Raw genomic sequence first — 17912 nt, forward strand, 5'->3', positions numbered from 1 at the left:
AATGCACTTCACACATTCTGTGAGCTACACTTCGCTCATATTGTGCTCGAAAGAAAATTGTTGTTCCATTTACAACAATGAAGAAGGCCCATGCCAAGTTCAAGAACAGCAACGAAGACTCATTTCAAGGCTCTAACTAGGATTCTATCCTCCGACTAGCACCAATTTCTCTTCTGAAACAAATATCCATGAGAAGATTACAGAACCAAGTAAAAACAAATCATTACCAACTTCGGACAGCAATCAACTGAAGATCTTAGCATGCCAAAAGAAACCAAGACTCAGGATCCAGAAATGACGCCTCTGTGCCCAACCCAACTGGCCTCTCAGATCTTTTGTCAATTTGCCACCTTAATATACCTCGTATATACAACTCAATCCTGTACAATGTTTCATGAATGGCTAACAACTCGAGAAGTTCATATGTTAGAAAACACTTGCCCAAACTTCAAACTACCAAAGAGAGGTGCATTTCTTTACCCCGTGAATGACTCGCTACATAGCTGAAGATTGACGAGGTAAGGGTCGAGAGACGAGCACCGCCGCTCCGCTGGTTGCTTTCGCTGATGCAATCTCTTCAAGGCGTTTCCATGTGGCTTCTTGCTTCAATTTGATCTCCTTCTCTTTGGCTTTCTCTTCCTCATATTTCCGCAGACACTCGGTGTATAGTCCAGCATCATGATCAGAGAACAGCTTTCGAACATTAAGGGTGAGGCTTTGCACAGCTTGGTTCCAGTGCCCATTGGTGTTTCTCTCAAGTGCGGGAAAGATGATAGGTAATATAACCTTACTATTTTGCTTGATCAAATTCTCGATATGGTCATTGTTCCACAAAAATAATGCTCTCTCAGCAACCTGAAGTGGAATAAGACTGTTAGTTACCATCCATCAATTAACACTATATTCTGAATCTGCAATTTCAATAGGACATGCATTGCAATCATGCAAAAAAAAGCAATGTTTGATGTCTCAAACTCTGAAACACAATAGCTGATTTGAGATGCAATGAAAGGTCGCCCTCACAATATTGTATTCCCAAACTCCACACCATTTTGTGCACAGATAAAGCAAATAAAGGAATTTTGGAGAAAGACAGTGTGTTGAGAATGCAGGATAAACAATAACTCTTTCATCTTCTCTCTTATAAACCACCGTTACAAAGTTACATCTTAAATATTGATTCAATTGTTCTACAGTTCAGGAAGACATGGAACAGAACTGGAACTCTATACTTGTGAAATGGTAAATTCTTAGCTGTTCTTCAAAGCTCATTAATAAACAAGACAGGACCTTCCAGTACTCTGAACTTTATTGAAGTCGAATCTCACTGTCTATTTGAAGGACATAAGCTGCAGATAGTTCCAAGGTTCATTTGAACATATGATTTTTGTTGTAGGAATCAATGGACATTTATTTAAAGAAATGACAAAGAAAGAAACTATATATTACAAGAAATATCATGGACAAAAAAACCAATTATCTTTCAAGTGTTTTAGTTTAATAACTAACAACCCATACTTATGCATCCAAAGTTAGCAGTAGCAGTTCATGATGTCCTACAGCAGGCCAATGGTCAGCAAGTAATTAAAGTTTGCCTACTCTAAGCTGTAGTATAAAAGGGAGACATTTTTGTTTTACTTTTTTCTTTGACATGGTTACCAGGAATTTTTTCAGTTAAAATTTTCACTTAAGAGACTATGAAAACTAAATCCGACAAGGGATTCATACTCAGTCCTGGTCAGCACTCAGCACTCAATGAACATCATTTCTGAAGAGCTACACACTGCAGAGAAATCCTTGTTAAGAATCCCCTTGGCAATCCATGGTAGAAGCTGCTCAACCATTCCTCAAACTAACCATACAAAATGGCCTTTAACATGTAATCAATTGGTGTAGTATTAACAACAAACTGTAAGGTACTTTTCAAAAGACATAAAAGAAAATAGAGTGCCTCCAAAGAAGACTAACAAATACAGGGTACAGAAAACGACAATGATACGTGAGCAGAAAACTATCTTGTAAAGTAAACCGAACTCAACAGACAAAAGAAAAACTACAATCAGTGAATAATTTCATATGCCACCCACTTACAGCACTAAGCTGTCTAATTCTAGACCCGCACAAGAACATCATAATCCACGTATTATATATTTATATCTACACTAACATGCCTTAAACAGAAACACAATAAACAAGATGAGATGATCACTGTGCGGCTCATGCATCTTATCAATTTTAAGAAGAAAAGGACAGAAGTAAACCACAAAATGGAAGAATTTGAAAATAACAAAACAAAAATGGGTACTTTTATTTCATGATGAAGGCAAGGCAATGCTACGACTAACATTACCTGAAAGTGTGAGCTATTCAGGCACCGTGCGATCTGGCGGAAAAGAGGGACCATGCATTTCTGGAACTCTGCAGGTTGCATAGCTTCCAGTATCTCTTCCAACTCTCCCAAAAACATCACCTCCTTGGAGCTGTTTGTGATGGGCCAATATTTCAATAGGCCTCTGATTACTGTATCTGCAAGTTTGCAATCCTTTTCGACAAACTGGGTAATACAGTAAGACAACTGCTGATGATACATCGAATTGCATTTTGGCTTGTGAAGAGGAATTAAAGCTCGAACAAGGAACAATTTATGCTCTTCCTTAAGTGGCAATGCGAACCCATTGATGATACTTCCCAAAATCTCCAACAGCTCTGCAATTCCATTGTGTTTTTCAGTTTCATAGATGAATTGATAGAAGATGTTGTTAATGGCTTTCCTAATATATGGCCGATGAACCATGAACTTTCCATAGACACGGTGAAGTATCATCTTGAGGTACTCCCTCTCCCTAGGATCTTCAGAATCAAAGAGATCAAGTAGCCTCAGAACAAACGAATGATCAATGTATCTTTTAGCCAACTTAGCGTCAGTCTCTGGAGACTGAATGAACCTCAAGAACAACTCATAAACAATCTGCAAGTGCGCCCATGCAGGGTCCATGACAGGTTCCTCCTCATCCAAGTCAAAGGCTTCCACTTTGTTCTCTCTGGGAGGGATAGTCAGTGTCCTGAACAGATTTACAGAAACCATTTTTGTGATCTCTTGCATGCTTGCCTCAGAAAATTTCCCACTGGCCGAGGCAATATAGTCAACGAGCTCCACCAAAGTTTGCCTCTTTGTTTCCTTCTCCTTTATGTTCTTTGTTGGATCGGTGAAGTCAAATTGGGTGCAGCACAAGTTCAACTTCTTGATGAACAAGCTCTGCTTCTCCGTGTTGGGCACATCCTTAAAGCTTGGTAACGACACAAAGGCTGGCGAGGCCGAATCACCATTTACGTTTACCCTCGAGTTTGCATTTCCTACATGCATGCCACTCCCATAACTAAGCCCAGAGCTGGAAATGACCGGTGGCTGACTACTCAAGTTGGAGGTCCTATCTGCACCTCTCGGACCCAATGGTGGGTGCGACACCGAGGGGCTGGACCTGCCAATAGGATCCTTATCCGCGGACTTGGACGGCTTCTTGGGGAGCCGTCCAAGGAATTGCTTTATCATGCTATCACTCAGATTAGTAAGTCACCCAACACGAACTTCAAAGAGCTCGGAAACAACAGTTGTCGCCTTCCGAGTAGCAGGAGCTGCTAGCCTATTACTGAACAGTAAACCCTAGTACATTGCCATGTCAAGGCAAGCTTCACTTCAAAATCTGAATGTTCAAGCCGCTCCAATCTGCGAGAATCAAAACGACAAGCCAAAATAACAAACCATAAGAAGATCGCGTCGCCCAAAAAAAATACCCCTCGGATCACATAGCGGCAGATCAGTTTGAACCCAGATTTTTAGAAAATAAAATGCAACCGCACCTTGGTTAGGTCAATCTCGCGCGAGGAAGAACAATATGAACCTAATTGATCCATAAAGGATGTATTAGCTCAGATTAGCAGGTTAGCACGCAGCAAACAAATCCGCAACTAACAAAATGGAGAGAGAGAGAGAGAGAGAGAGAGAGAGAGAGAGAGAGAGAGAGAGAGAGGAAGATTTGGATTTGATTGCTCGCAGTCAAAGCAAAGAAATGGTCCCCGAAAACAAAATGAACAACTAGAAAAATGCAATCTAGGGTTACTCACCAACAAAAGAAGAAAATCGATCCAAGTGTGGATGGATCTCCACTCCACGCCGGTCCAGCACCAGTAGATGGCGGCGACGAGGCGCAGGAGGAGAACGACGACGAGGGAGACGCCTCTCGACGTGTGAGAAGACTTCCGTGGATGGACGGGCGGCTTGCTTGTTGTGCCCCGTCGCCGGCGGTGAGGTCGCCGATGATGAGGCACAGCAAATGCGGGCGGTGGAAGGAGAAGAGCTTGAGACCGAGGGAGGAGAGGAAAGTTCCCTCAACTTTGCAGATTTCCCGTTTTACCCCTGTATCCGCTGAAGGATAGCAGTGCAGGTGGTGGCTTTTGTTGTCATCAACAAAACCGCCCACTTCTCCTTAAACGGTCCGGTCACTGGTTCGCCATTAAACCAACCGGTCTAGTTTGGTTCCAGGCCTGACTCCAGCTATCAGAATTTTTTAAGTAGAGTATTTCTAGCTATAGAAATTTATAGAATTGAAAATTTTGGTATATTTAAAGTATTTATATGAGTATCTTATTCCTATTTTAAATTAAAAACATAAATATAAATCACTTTATTTTAACTTACAAACTCAAAATCTAAGTAGAGCTATCCCAATCAATATCTAAAGTCATTGGTTCATGATTCTCTTGGTCACCAGCGGAAATATGACTCAAAATGTTTTGAGTTTGTTGTCAAAATGTTTTGCTAGTGAAACATACTTACTCCACCCTCTCTTATTGGTTGATTTGTTGTCATTATAATTATTTTTACATTGTGTTGTATTGGTCATAAACTTTGATAAGATATTTCCAAAGTTGGGTCGCGAGCATACATCGTAGCTAGGTAGCCAAACTCTCGTTACAAAAATAACAAAGTATCGGTTAGAAATATTATTTTCCACCTACTCTACTGCGTGTCCCAGGCTGTTACAGTAGCAACGGTGAGATCCTTCTGTTGCCCGTTACTCTGGAAGAAAAATAGCGTTCCGGCCAATAAGAGAAGCTCAAGCCCCTGCTTCTTCCTGCTCGATACATGTCATGTGTATCTAAAGATTTTTTTTTTATATATATCATGTGTATCTTTTTTTCTCAGTTATACATATCAATTGTTGAATTAGATAAGGACGATATAGATCAGAGTCTTATAAAAAAATTTCAGTGAAAAATCCCATAAAAAAAAATTTCGTGCACATTTGAATGGATCTGACTTTTTATCGGAAGTTGTAACCAGTCAAGCTAACTTGGTACGCTATTAAAAGAAAGACATAGAGGAGAAGAAAAAAGAAGAAAAAGAAAGAAAAATGCTCTTTACAGTTCGTTCATGCGTTCGCCACTGGAAAGAAACCAGTACCGCTTCTCACTGCTACTTATTTTTAAAAAATCATGGAGTTTGTTGGTGGCATTATGCGTTGCTCCCTTTTTTGCTTTTTCTTAATACCGTGGGAGGGCAGTTGGGTTTGCGCCAGGCTGTTTAAGATTCTGATGATTAAGCCGCGTGATTAGCATAACCAACGGACGATGATTACATTTGAACTCGTTAATTAGTTGCTAAATAGGAGTACATTGCTAATTAACATATAACCATCCAATGATGATTACATTTACAGCTAAGAGGAGCCTGTGCGATTGCAACTTGCCCCTTTCAACAACGGCCGGATCTGCAGGCGTCATGACAAGATCAGCCACGATTTCAAGTGTTCTTTTTTTCCTTTTCCTTTTGAGCTGGATACATGTTTTTTTAGTACAAATCGGTTGGGTCAACCCACATTGAGGTGAGATACACAGGATACGAGATAATTTTTCGTTTTTTTAGTGATACATGATATGTATCAAGTTCATATAATATTTTCTAACCTAACAAGTAGATCACTGAATCTCTAACTTAACGAGTAAAACATTTCATTATTTTTATTCTAAATTCACCACTACAAATCAGGTACGCATGCCCGTGCGCTACACTCACGCCAGTGTTTCGCAACACAGGAGTGTCAGCTTGCTGATATCAATGAAACAGAAGGTGAAGAAATGTAGAGTGGGCCAAACTCAATATGGGCCTAAAAGCACGGAAGGCCTGGCATTTCTGTTGATTTAGTAAGGTATAGTGGCCCACTCGAGCCAACCACAGTTTTTTTTTTTTTGTGCGCAAGGAAGTGTCTAAAGATAAGCATGGTGCATAAAGACAGGTAATTCTGTTTGCAACTTTTGACTCTTGGATGTTACTGCTTAGCTGGAAAATGCAGATACGGCCATGTTTGGATCTCTCCATATTTGTCATTTTTTGGGCTAAAACATGTAAGGTATGTTCAAACTTGAAAGCGGGTATGAAGCATGGACCACTCTTGGCTAAAAAAACTAAGCAATGGTTTGTTTTTTCGACACTTTGTGAACAGAAACATTGTGCCGAGGGGATCAAGCATGGATGGTGTGTGAACTTTGCAAACAGAAACATTGTACCAAAATCAAAGTGCATTTTTTCCATCCCTTACCACCATACAAGCGTTGTCTTCCGCCAGCATACGCGACTCGAACTCTGGGATGAGCGGACTCCATGTGACGATCGATCCTATTTGTAGGGCCTTTAGGTCGGTTTGGGTAGCCCTCGGGCTGATGATCACTCGGCCTGACAGTGAACTGGATCAAGTTGGCCAATTAAAAACTCCAACCGCTGAAGCTAGGCCAATGCATTCGTGACACGTATCGGGTTGGGGATACGTGGCTCCTCAGCCGATGCCTCGACCTCGACGAGTCGTGGATTAAGGCCCTCCACAGTGTTAGCTTAGAGCGATGCCTCAAGAGGGGAGAGAGAGGGGCTTGCTTTGTACACATCGGAAGATTTTTCAAGAGATTTTTAGTGGAGAAAATATTGCACACATCGGATAGAAAATTAGGCATGATGCCTTCTGATGTGAATTTATATGCCTTAAGTTTGTGTCAAAGAGTATATATACATTTTACAAGTGTTTGCGTTTTTCTTTGTAACCTTTTTGTCTTTTCTATGGCGCAGGAAGAGATCCGCTTCATGATTAACCCAGAACTGATTGTGGGCATGCTCTTCATGGCTTCCATGGAAGATAATGAGCCATAGAAATTGTTGGTGCAGAAAGGTTCTCACATTATATGGGGTTAGTTTGAACCTATCCATCCGTTGCTTCATTTTAGTTCATAGGTTGAATAAGAAAGAACTGCCAGTAGTCAAATCTATGATATGATTTATGGGTGATATCCTTTACATGAACCCAACACTTGCTTCTCCTTACAGGTATGGTTCCTCATTCCGCTTTGTTGGTAACTATTTAGATAGCAAGCCCTTTGATTCAATGGGTAGACGGAGAACTAGGATAGTGGCAATTGATGCTTTGGAAAATCTTTTATGTCTTAGTTTTTCTACATTTTTCCTATAATACACCTTTGCTAAGGGAAGTGAACAAGGCCTTCTGTGGTTTTTCTGATCAATCGAAACATCAGCTCTATGCGAAGCTTTTCCAGGTTGTTTATCTGATCACTCTATGCAATTTATGATAAGCTTTTCTAGTTCTAACATGGTAAACTGGAATTTACAATAATATACATGGCATCAGAAATTCAGCAGTATGATAGATATATGTGCTGATTATGTTTTCTCTTTCAAAACACTGTTCAGGATTATAATACCAAGGATAACTGTCCAAGTATCAGTTCCGATGAATGTATAGGGGTTTCGACTGGAAACTGGGGCTGTGGTGCTTTTGGTGGAAACCCTGAAATTAAGAGCATGATTCAGTGGATTGCTGCATCACAGGTTCAAGCAAAATGTGTGACTTGTTATTATGTAGTCAAACTCCAGGGTCAGTACTGAACAATTCATCAGAAATTATTGGAGCAATAAACTTGTTATTAAAATCCAGCTCACAGCTGGCTTCTGAATTCTTAGAAGCAGAAGCCCAGAAAAATCGAAGGAAACAGATCCTAAGAAGCTCCCCCAGCCGTTGTAAACAAAAAACAAAAAACAAAAAACAAAACAAAACAAAACAAAACAAAACCCTGTGAGACGGGGAGCGTTGTGCGTTGTGCGAAGTCTCTGTGCCAAACAGACACTCTAAAAAAACATTATCGGATGATGATTGCATCCTTTCCCTTTAGCATTTCTTTCGGACATTCTTTGGCACTTAACTCCAGTTTCTGGATGCCTGCTTAAAAGTCGTGAATGTACTAACAGGCAATGACTAACGATTGATCGGATTTGAGCACTGCACAGAACTCTATTCCATGGAGATGAAACGCATGATTGATTATATAGAAAAGGATGCTTTATTCAAGACGGACAACAACATTTTGTTTGCAATAGATCCACAAATAAACGTGATCACTAACAATAATTATATACCAATACACACAAGAGACCGAGCTGGGTCTTTCGTATGCATGCTGAGCATGCGTACGCTTTATATTTCAGTAGTGCACATCATGCATGCGTGCAAATAAGTATATATCTGGCCTCGGTAATTTTGCTGTGCAGAATTCAGATCGATTGGGTTGGGTGTGCCATCCTCTTCCACCTTGCAATTTTCTCCATTCCCTAATACGCAAGAATCCAACAAGTTGAGTAATTTTCATATAGAGTAATGTTCAGTTGGTCAAATATATTTGTCCATAATTAGTCGTGCATCGCAGTGTGATTTACGTACCTTTCGTGGCTCGACTGCCACCTCGTTGTCTTGGATGCTGGTAATCACGAAACCCAGGGGCTTCAGCACCTCCTCATAACTGCATCGTGACATATAGGAAGGAGTATACATGAGACCAACGTGTATTAGCATCACTAATCACTCTAGACTACTATAAATGATGTCATCTATCCATGGACGGTCCCATGCATCTTACTCGAGCACTGTTGTATTGAATGGTGGCCCAGCCTCCTGACCTTCAGCCTACCATGCATGCATGAACAAATTGGGAGCAAAACAAATATATATTGATCAGTTTGAGCTACCAAGAACAGACTGGAATCACCAGTAGATGCATGGTAGTGCAATTATTATTACCAGGTACATGAGGGTAATGAGCTCTCCATCTGGCTTCAACACTTCGGCCATTCTCCTCGCCCATGCTGGCCTCATGGACGGGTGCAGAGCACAGAAGAATCTGAAGCACACAAAACAAATAAGTGAGACTCGAACCGGATAGACAGATTTTACCACAAGGACCATAATCAACTAAGCTATATTCAGTTCATGAAACTGGTAAGAGTAGTAATTAACCAGTAGGATTTTGCGTACGTGTAGTCGAAGATGAGGTCGAACAGCTCCGGCGGCTCCCAGGTGAAGAAGTCCGCCACGACGAAGGCGAAGAAACTGCCGTCGGCCGATGATGAGGACGACCACTAGTAGGATCAAAACATTTTATTTCCGTACGTTAATTAGCAGCTAGCTAGTCTCGCGGAATACCGTACGTATTTTTTTTTACAAGCACACGTACGTACAATAGGTACCAGTAGTACTCGTACCTGTTTGGCCTTCTGGATGGCGGTCTCGCAGACGTCGAGGCCGACGACGAAGCGGCCGGGGCCGGAGAGCGCAACCACGTCGTACCCCTGCAGCTACGGATTAATGAATCAAAGCAAGCTAGGCCATTCAACAATGAGATCATGGTCGTCAAGGCAAAACGCAGGGGGAGCTGGTCGAGGCGATCACTGACCGCGCCGCATCCCGGGACGAGGACGGTGGCAGCGTCACTGGGCAGGGTCCCAGACCGCACGAGCTCGACGACGGCCGGTGTGGGCTGGCCCAGGTCCCACGGCGTCACGCCTTCCTCCCAGCACCGGCTCCACCCATCTGCACCGCCCATGCATGCATGCGCGTACGTACGTGAGTGATCAACGCGCTTCCTGGGACCACTACTGTGCATACGCACTACCTGAAGGATCCCGGCCGCCGATGAGCTGCCGCAGGCGGGCCACCGACGGGTTCGAGCCGTCGAGGACCTGGCCGGAGATGGCCGGAGATGCCATGAAGTACTTCTTTTTCAGTCAATCAACTATATGTCGAGTCGATTCGATCGATCACGTTAATCTTGCCTAACAATGGCGTGGATGGTTTCAAGTGTAGTGCTAAGATACAAGTGTACTGAATATATATATAACGGTAGAACATAGCCTCGCTTAAGTTACTAACTTGGTGTGATTGCTTGCTTCAAATGTAAACCACATGAAGAATCAGAGAGTGACTCGTGTGTTGGCCAAGAACAGAGAGATCTCAATCGATCCATAAATCGTATATCGCCGGCCACCACAGGTCCCTGTGTGGTGTGGCTGCGGCGCCCCAAAATCAGGCTCTGCTCTGCTCTCCTCTCTTTGTCACAATTAATCGGTGATCTTGATTACACAGCCACATGGAGAATAATTGAGTGACTAATTGCGAGGGCAAAGTGTCATCCGCCACAGAATCCAACTTCGCCGGAACAGCCCTTCGAATTCTCACCACATGAAGTTTTGCGCAAGAAAAAACTTGAAAGATTTCTGATCATGACAGGTTAAACCAGCAGAGCCCATCATCAGGCATCACTACTCTTGATTTCAAGCTAAGGAGTTGTTTCACGGATTCGAAACATGCGGATTCAAATTCGAATAGTTGTATATTGTATAACTGTATATATATCGCGGGCGTGTCAGTATATGAAAGAGCAGATCTAACTATTTCTTCGACGATTGCTTCGTCTTGATTCCCAGAGCCTCATAAGGCCACTGGTTAATTACGCCTGGCTTCCTGAACAACCTCCGATTAAGCTACATCACAGGTAATATACACATGCTAGCTGTAGCGAGATCTTCTGCGATGCTACACAAGTTTCAAAACATTCCTCCAATAATGTTTTGAAGTCTTCTCTAAAGATGCAAAGGATATATGTCAATTTACAACCAAAAAGACAAAACAAAAAGATGACTATCATTATCCTATGTTCTACTTTACAGGTAAAGTTGGAAGTAATTTGTTAATCTTTGACATCTAAATCTGCAATCTGCATATGTGAATTTGTATCTTGCATCACATCAACAAGCTCCCCAAGCATCTGATAGATGGACGCCGAGTCTGGATGAGACATGTCTCCTGCAACAAAGGCATGGACCTCATTCTTGACCTCAATCCAGCTCCACCCGGCTTCCTTCTTGACCCCCATTTCGTCCATCCTCCTCCGCACGCTCCCAGCATCCCGCCATTCTCCGTGCATCGCGTAGATGTTGGACATCAGCACGTAGCTCGCGGAGTCCCTTTCTGAAAGCTCCATGAGCTTGCCTGCTGCGAGCTTTCCAATGTCCAGATTCCTGTGCAGCTTGCATGATGCTAATAGCGTTTTCCACACCAAGACATCAGGCTCGAATGGCATCATCTCGATCATGTGCAGTGCCTCATCGAATCTGCCACTTCGACCCAGCATGTCAATCATGCAAGCGTAGTGAGGAGGAGTCGGTGTGATACCATATTGATCCATCATTAGTCTGAAGAACATCTTCCCTTCCTTTACCAGACCTGCATGATTGCACCCTACCAAGACTCCCAGAAATGTTGAGTCATCTGGCTTGCAACCATTGGAACACATCTCACTGAATGCCTCTAGTGCCAAATTTGCATCCCCATGCTGTGCAAAACCATGAATCAGAGAGTTCCAGGATGTGACATCATGGAGATGCATGACATCAAATGTAAGCCTTGCGGATCCAATTTTACCGCACTTGGAATACATGTTGATCAGTGCATTCCCAGTACAAATTTTGGAGTCACACCCCAGTTTTAGTGCCAGGCAATGAAATTGCCTTCCTTGATCCAGCAATGCCAGGTCTGCACAAGAACTCAGACCGCTAGAGAAGGCATAGTCATTCGGTGTGAAACCTTCTGAATGCATCTGAGAAAGCAATGCCACAGCCTTCTCACCAAAACCATTTTGGAAGTATGCCGAAATAGCAGTTGTCCAGCTAACAAGATCAGGATTTTCAGTCTTGTTGAGCACAGCCTCGAGTTCTTCTACAAGACCACTTCTACCATACATAGAGAGTAAAGCATTTGATACTCGAATATCTGTCATTAAGTTGCGCTTGATGGCTGAGCAGTGAATTTGACGCCCCAGGCCAATGAATCCACAAGCCCCTAGCGCAATTGAGAATGCAAACTCATTTGGCTCGACACCTTCTGACATCATACCACTAAACACTCGCAGCGCGTCTTCCAACCTTCCATCTCTGATGTGCAGCTGCATCATGGAACACCAGGACACCACGTTCTTGCAGTCGAGGTTTTCAAACACCATGATCGCCAGGTCAAAGTCACCGTTTCTTGAATAGAAATCGATCAGTGCAGTCGATGCATAGACACTTTGCGAACCCATTGCCTTGAGCATGTATCCATGTATCTGCTCTCCAAGAACACGAGGGCATGCTGCCAGCATGCTTGCCAGCGTGTGCTCATTCGGCTGCAACCCCTGCTTCATCATCTGACAGAGCGCCTCCACAGCCTGTCCAAACTCGCCGTACCGGCAGAGCGCCGAGATGAGCGAGGTGTATCCCACCACGTCTGGCGAGTCCATCCGGCGAAACACATCCTCGGCCGCCCGAAGAGAACCGCACCTCGAGTACAGCTCGATCAGGCAACTCCCGATCCACGCGTCCCCGGCGAACCCCGCCCGCACGGCGAGCGAGTGCACCTGCTCGCCGAGGCCGAGCGTGCCCGCGTCCGCGCACGCCGCCAGGGCCGCGTTGCACGCGAAGCCGTTCGGCGCGACGCCGGACTCCAGCATGTCGACGAACATCGCCAAGGACGCTTCGGGGCGCCCGTTCCGCGTGCACCCGGAGATGGCCGAGGTCCAGGCAACGACGTTCTTGCGAGGCATTCGATCGAACAGGTCGATAGCGTCCCCCAGCCTCCCGGACTTCATGAGCCTGTCCAGCCGTTTGCAGTCGAGAACGACGTCCGGCGGCTCGTAGCGGCTCTTGCCCACGGACGTGGGGCGGCCGCTCGGCGGTCCATGGCTCGGTGGCGCGGTGAGGAGTCGAGGTGTGGGTGGGAGCTTGGCGTGGAGCGCGGCCATTTCCCCCGTGACAGGGACCAAGCGAAGCGGAAGAAGAGAATGGATAAGCTTCTAGTGTGGAGGAGGCCATGGGCTTGGGCCCAACCTAAACTAGCCCGTTTCCACCTGACCTGTGTTGAGCCGTGTCCGGCCCGGCCCAGCCCGACCTGGCCCATCTCAGAAGGAACTGCAGTTCTTGCAAGTTGCGACACGTCTACGTCAGATTTGTATGAATACTTTTTTTCTTCCCGTTCATGTTGGTGCTTTCCATCTACCACGAGTAATTTGTTATCATAATTTTGGCTGGCACCTATCTCCAGGAGATTACAAACAGCAGAAAAACCATTCGATCACGCAGCAGCCACAGAAATTCTTGTGCACATTTCAACAGAAATTTTGGAAGATAACAAGGCAAAAGTGATTATTTCTTTCAAGATGACATATATATATACACACACATGTTAGTTGCGGTAAAAATGAGCGACGCTACGTTCCTACAAAAGTATCCACATGAGCAGAACGTCACAGCATGTGTTTTCCAAGCCTCTTGTGTAAGATGAAGCTACTGCATCCCGAGGGCAACTCCATTTGGCTTCCTGCCTTTGTGTATACGCCTCAACTTTTAGGCGCCCCGGACAAAGGATTCTTGACCCGGCTTCCTGTACATTCTGGAAACATAGCTCAAACTGAATGTTCTTTACATGTGCCAAGAAGAATCTTTCCTAATTAAACACACAAATTTTCCCTTTTATACCAAATATATGCCAATGGATTTGTTAAGCAGATATCTCATGCTGGTTGTGTGGCCCCAATGAACATTCCTCTAACCAAAGCCAAAATGATCAAGGTTGGTCTACAGGGTTCACATGTAAAATTCAAAATATTTGAAGTACTCAAACAAAGTTTCCAGACACTCCTCCACAAGAGGTCTTCTATAAAGAGGCAAAGACTTAACACATTAACTTGCAAGACAAACATAGCATTATCATTTGAATATGGCATATAGCACGTGCTACTACACAGTAAAAATTCTGAAGAGAAGGAAACCTGAAATGGCAACCCCCTGACCCTGCCTCCAATTGCTATGATGTCCGTCTGCCATAAGGCACTTGATCGTCCTACATAAATTACAATACATCAGTGTATATGCCTATTACTGAAGTTTAATGGTTTATCTCAGAGTCCCTCCAAAAAGTACTAGAGAAACTGCAAAGTGCATTCACCGGGAATATATTAGAATACATCCACTGGACCCTAGAGTGCTCGGCTGCTGACGTAGGTTGGCCAAACTGTCCAATTTGGAGAAACTAATTAAGTGTTTTCCTTTGTTGCACATATTTTATTCGAGCAAAATTGTAAACAGAAATGTCAGCACAGCATTGCAAAGAATAAACCTGCAAAGTGTTTCCTGCATGCAGCTGGTTACCAAAGTGGTGAGGGTGACCAGATTGCATGCCATAACGGCTGTCGAATGATATCTCATTTGGATTAACATCTTCCTGGAAGTTACACAGTTAAAAGTAATTACACTGTCAAGAATCCCATATATAATAAAGGATAAACAACCAAATATTGATAAAAGCGACTACCATGAGATCAACAACTCCATGTGTCCTGACATGAGTACCAAGGTTTGAGGCAGTCGAAGAAGAATGAAAAGCACCCTTCTGAGTTGCATCGGAGGATACCAATAAGGAGTCCTGCCATATGACAAATAAAACTTGGTTAGGACCAACAACAAAATGATGCGAGGAGTGCACATAATAGAAGTAAGGAGACATCTTATTGCCATACTGATTTACCATGGGATCCATGCTTATCTCTTTACTCTTTTTAGGAGGACGGCCTCGGCGCTTTTTTGTTGGACCCCCCTCGGATGAACGAGGTTGTGCATGGTTGTCACCATTCACAATCGTACGTTCAGCTGGTGTAAGTTTCTGCTCCAAATCACGGCACAGACTATCATCAAGAAGGGTGTCTTTCATGTCTTGTAGGAGTCTTAATGCATACCGATACTTCTCATCTGATGCCATTCCAATCTCAACAAGACGGAGGCACTGCAAAGAAATATAATCATAACGTTCAACGTGATTACTTGTTGCCAAATCCTTTGATGGATTATCCAGGGCATGCAACTGCTTAAAGTCACTCCGCCACCTGCTAAGTACATAACAAGGGAGGATGTCGTATACTTGCTGCCATTTAAGCACAGATAATGCATGCCGACAAATGATGCCACTAAACTGAAATAGACCACAGTTACACTCCATCCTGTTGGTCGCCATACAGTGAACAACCTCGTACTTTTTATTCAGCGTTTCACTGGCTGCTTCAGCCAAATCAATAGCTATAAAAGAAGATGCCGATCCATCCAGCTGAACTTGACAATGCATGGTTGCCTTTAGCTCATCCTGGAACTTTATAAACATATTTAAGGTGTACAATTTGGATAGCTGTTCTTCCATTGGGAACTTTGATATCAGGACCCTGCTGCTATTTAATGACTCAAAGTCATCTTGTTGCTCCATTTTGTATTTGTTCTCCAAAAGAATCATGTAGCTCGCAAGGAACGGCGCCAATGTGGTCTCTGGGCTGATTGAATCCTCAAAGAATGCACTTGGACTTTCTTGCTGGTTAACAGTACACAACCCAGCCCAGAAGGCATCCTTAAGATAGGCAGGGACCCACAAATGTCGATTCTCATACAGAAAGATGATCCATTCATTATCCTGAAGGCCAAATCTATCAGTCCAGTTCTTCCACCTTGCCTCAAACTCATCATCCTTCAAAGAATCATATATTACAGTCTCCAATTCGGTTCTCATTGCTTCATATTCTGGGAACTCCCCTAATTTTTCTGAAATACTTCTTACTACATGCCAATCACTTATTCTATGGCGTGCCTTCGGAAACACTTCTCGAACTGCAGCTTTTATCGCCACACATTCATCAGTAACTATGGCATTTGGGGGTCTTCCCTTCATACAAGTTAACCATGACTTGAACAGCCATAAGAAGCTCTCTGTACTCTCATCCGACAGCAAGCCACAGCCTAACAGTACAAGCTGACCATGGTGATTCACACCCAGAAATGAAACAAGTGGGATATTAAACTTGTTTCTTAGGCACGTCGTGTCAACCCAAATAGCATCGCTAAAGTACTGATACGCTGCCCTGGATCTCGAATCAGCCCACAGGACACTCCTCAGATGGCCCTCTACATAAAAATCCATGACATAGAAGGAGTTTGGCAGCTTGGTCTGCATCTCGGTGAAAAAACCGTTGATGGCCACAACATCCGCTTCCCCAATCTTAAGTCTCCCCCAGTCATCAAATATCGGGACATCTATGTCACCGGAACCCGAGCACTCCCCTCTGGCAGCCCTCACCACGAGATCTTTGCTCATCCCACTGGGCAGCGTCTTGTAACACCTCAGAAATCGCGCCGCCGATGGATTCAGCGCGTGATTGTGCTCAAGATTCACGTCCGTCAGGTGCAGCAGGCCGTCCCCCCACAGCCTCGCGACTACGGTGGCCTGGCAGTTGGTCTTGGCGGTTGGCCTGGCCTGGTAGCAGGCGTCCTCCTTGCCGTTCCCCCACTTGTTGCAGACGAGCACCAGGCGGCGGCAGAGGCCGGCCTTGGTGAAGGAGGACTTCTTGACGCAGACGCCGAAGCCTGTGCGCAGCGCGTAGCGCTTGTAGAAGTTGAGCACCTCCTCGTAGGACTTGAACACCAGCCCGTCCCGCGGCGTCCGGTCGTCCCCGTACGGCGTTACCGGCGACGCGGCGGCCCCGGCGTCGTCCAGATCGATGCTCTCCGCCGCCGCCGCCGCCGCCTCCACCAAGGCCGCGAGCTCCTTGCTGCCGGGGGAGATGTCCCCCGCATCGTCGTCGTCGTCCTGGGTGCCCGCGAAGGCCAGTTCCTCCTCCCCCGGATTCGTGTCCACCTCCATCATGGTTCCCTCCTACGAATCTACAACGCAATCAATCCATCGAGGCAATGCAAATTCAGACGCGGGAAGGAAAAAAGAAAAACCAAACACCAAGAACAACGGAATCCATCCAAGCAAGCTAGGGTTGCTTACCAACAACAGAAGAAATCAATCAGAGGAGGAGGGCCGCGAGAGAGCAATGGCAACTTGTGGCCGTAGCCCGGAGGAGTGAGACGACCGTCTTTGAGCTGCCGAGGCAGACGAAACGGACCTGGAGGAAGCGGCGGCCCCCGAGAGGGGAGGGAGGAGGAGAAGGGGACTAGCTAGCTAGGGCTGGTCCTGACTCCTGACTCCTTAGGGCCGATGCGATATTTTTTTAATCTTTCTGAGGTTTTTTTTATAGAGAAATCTTTTCTGAGGTTGTTTTCGCACACAAACACAATGTGACGCTCTCTCAAAAATAAAACACAATGTGACGCGGGACGGCGGGAGGAAGGATAAAAATGAGTAGTTTTGGTTCCGCTGCAATGGAAAAAAAAAGTTGAGTGTTCAGGTATTGTAATAGAAAAATAGTAAAATACTCGTGCATTGTAAAAAAAATACGTACCGGTAATATCATACACATGCTATATATATGATGTTAATTGACACCTTATGAGATTTAGATAGGCAAACCTGAGATAAGTGCTACTCTCACTAGTTATAAATACTCGATGTTCGGATAATATCCGATCAAACTTTTAAAATTTTGATCATCAATAACCTTTAAAATCTTTAGTTTAGAAATATAAAAATCATGTGTAGATTTATCTTTAAAAAAACGTTTAATAATCTTAT

General features: G+C 44.3%; 4 protein-coding genes and 1 pseudogene across 7 annotated transcripts; 1 reads left to right on the forward strand and 4 right to left on the reverse strand.

Annotated features, from left to right (window-relative positions):
• Positions 1–40: 40 nt before the first annotated feature.
• Positions 41–4412, reverse strand: LOC133915024 (serine/threonine protein phosphatase 2A 57 kDa regulatory subunit B' theta isoform-like). 3 transcript variants are annotated; one of them, XM_062358021.1, is made up of 5 exons: positions 4123–4412; positions 3859–3899; positions 2351–3724; positions 481–855; positions 41–402 (listed from the first exon to the last, which is right to left on the reverse strand). In XM_062358021.1, exons 3-4 carry the CDS (start codon positions 3548–3550, stop codon positions 496–498), a joined length of 1560 nt encoding a protein of 519 aa, XP_062214005.1. In that variant the 5' UTR covers positions 3551–3724; positions 3859–3899; positions 4123–4412; the 3' UTR covers positions 41–402; positions 481–495. The 3 variants fall into 3 exon arrangements, with proteins under 3 accessions (XP_062214005.1, XP_062214003.1, XP_062214004.1); XM_062358019.1 differs by having other exon boundaries at positions 41–855; XM_062358020.1 differs by lacking the exon at positions 3859–3899 and having other exon boundaries at positions 41–855.
• A 1864-nt stretch (positions 4413–6276) lies between these two features.
• LOC133913981 (poly(ADP-ribose) glycohydrolase 1-like) lies at positions 6277–8323 on the forward strand (annotated as a pseudogene).
• Positions 8324–8409: 86 nt separating this feature from the next.
• On the reverse strand, positions 8410–10212 carry LOC133915025 (probable thiol methyltransferase 2). The gene is made up of 8 exons (XM_062358022.1): positions 10003–10212; positions 9784–9920; positions 9593–9679; positions 9366–9469; positions 9132–9231; positions 8971–9017; positions 8775–8853; positions 8410–8665 (listed from the first exon to the last, which is right to left on the reverse strand). Exons 1-8 carry the CDS (start codon positions 10094–10096, stop codon positions 8609–8611), a joined length of 705 nt encoding a protein of 234 aa, XP_062214006.1. The 5' UTR covers positions 10097–10212; the 3' UTR covers positions 8410–8608.
• A 688-nt stretch (positions 10213–10900) lies between these two features.
• Positions 10901–13418, reverse strand: LOC133915029 (pentatricopeptide repeat-containing protein At2g27610-like). Its single transcript, XM_062358026.1, has one exon. The coding sequence runs from the start codon at positions 13162–13164 to the stop codon at positions 11077–11079; it is 2088 nt and encodes a 695-aa protein (XP_062214010.1). The 5' UTR covers positions 13165–13418; the 3' UTR covers positions 10901–11076.
• A 129-nt stretch (positions 13419–13547) lies between these two features.
• On the reverse strand, positions 13548–17439 carry LOC133915027 (protein FAR1-RELATED SEQUENCE 6-like). Of its 2 annotated transcripts, none has more exons than XM_062358025.1 (7): positions 17229–17439; positions 14946–17108; positions 14733–14843; positions 14538–14642; positions 14367–14432; positions 14191–14261; positions 13548–13811 (listed from the first exon to the last, which is right to left on the reverse strand). In XM_062358025.1, exons 2-6 carry the CDS (start codon positions 17097–17099, stop codon positions 14226–14228), a joined length of 2472 nt encoding a protein of 823 aa, XP_062214009.1. In that variant the 5' UTR covers positions 17100–17108; positions 17229–17439; the 3' UTR covers positions 13548–13811; positions 14191–14225. The 2 variants fall into 2 exon arrangements, with proteins under 2 accessions (XP_062214009.1, XP_062214008.1); XM_062358024.1 differs by having other exon boundaries at positions 14946–17116; positions 17229–17438.
• Between the last annotated feature and the right edge of the window lie 473 nt (positions 17440–17912).

This window comes from Phragmites australis, chromosome 4, assembly GCF_958298935.1.
Source record: "Phragmites australis chromosome 4, lpPhrAust1.1, whole genome shotgun sequence".
NCBI classification, from domain to species: domain Eukaryota; kingdom Viridiplantae; phylum Streptophyta; class Magnoliopsida; order Poales; family Poaceae; genus Phragmites; species Phragmites australis.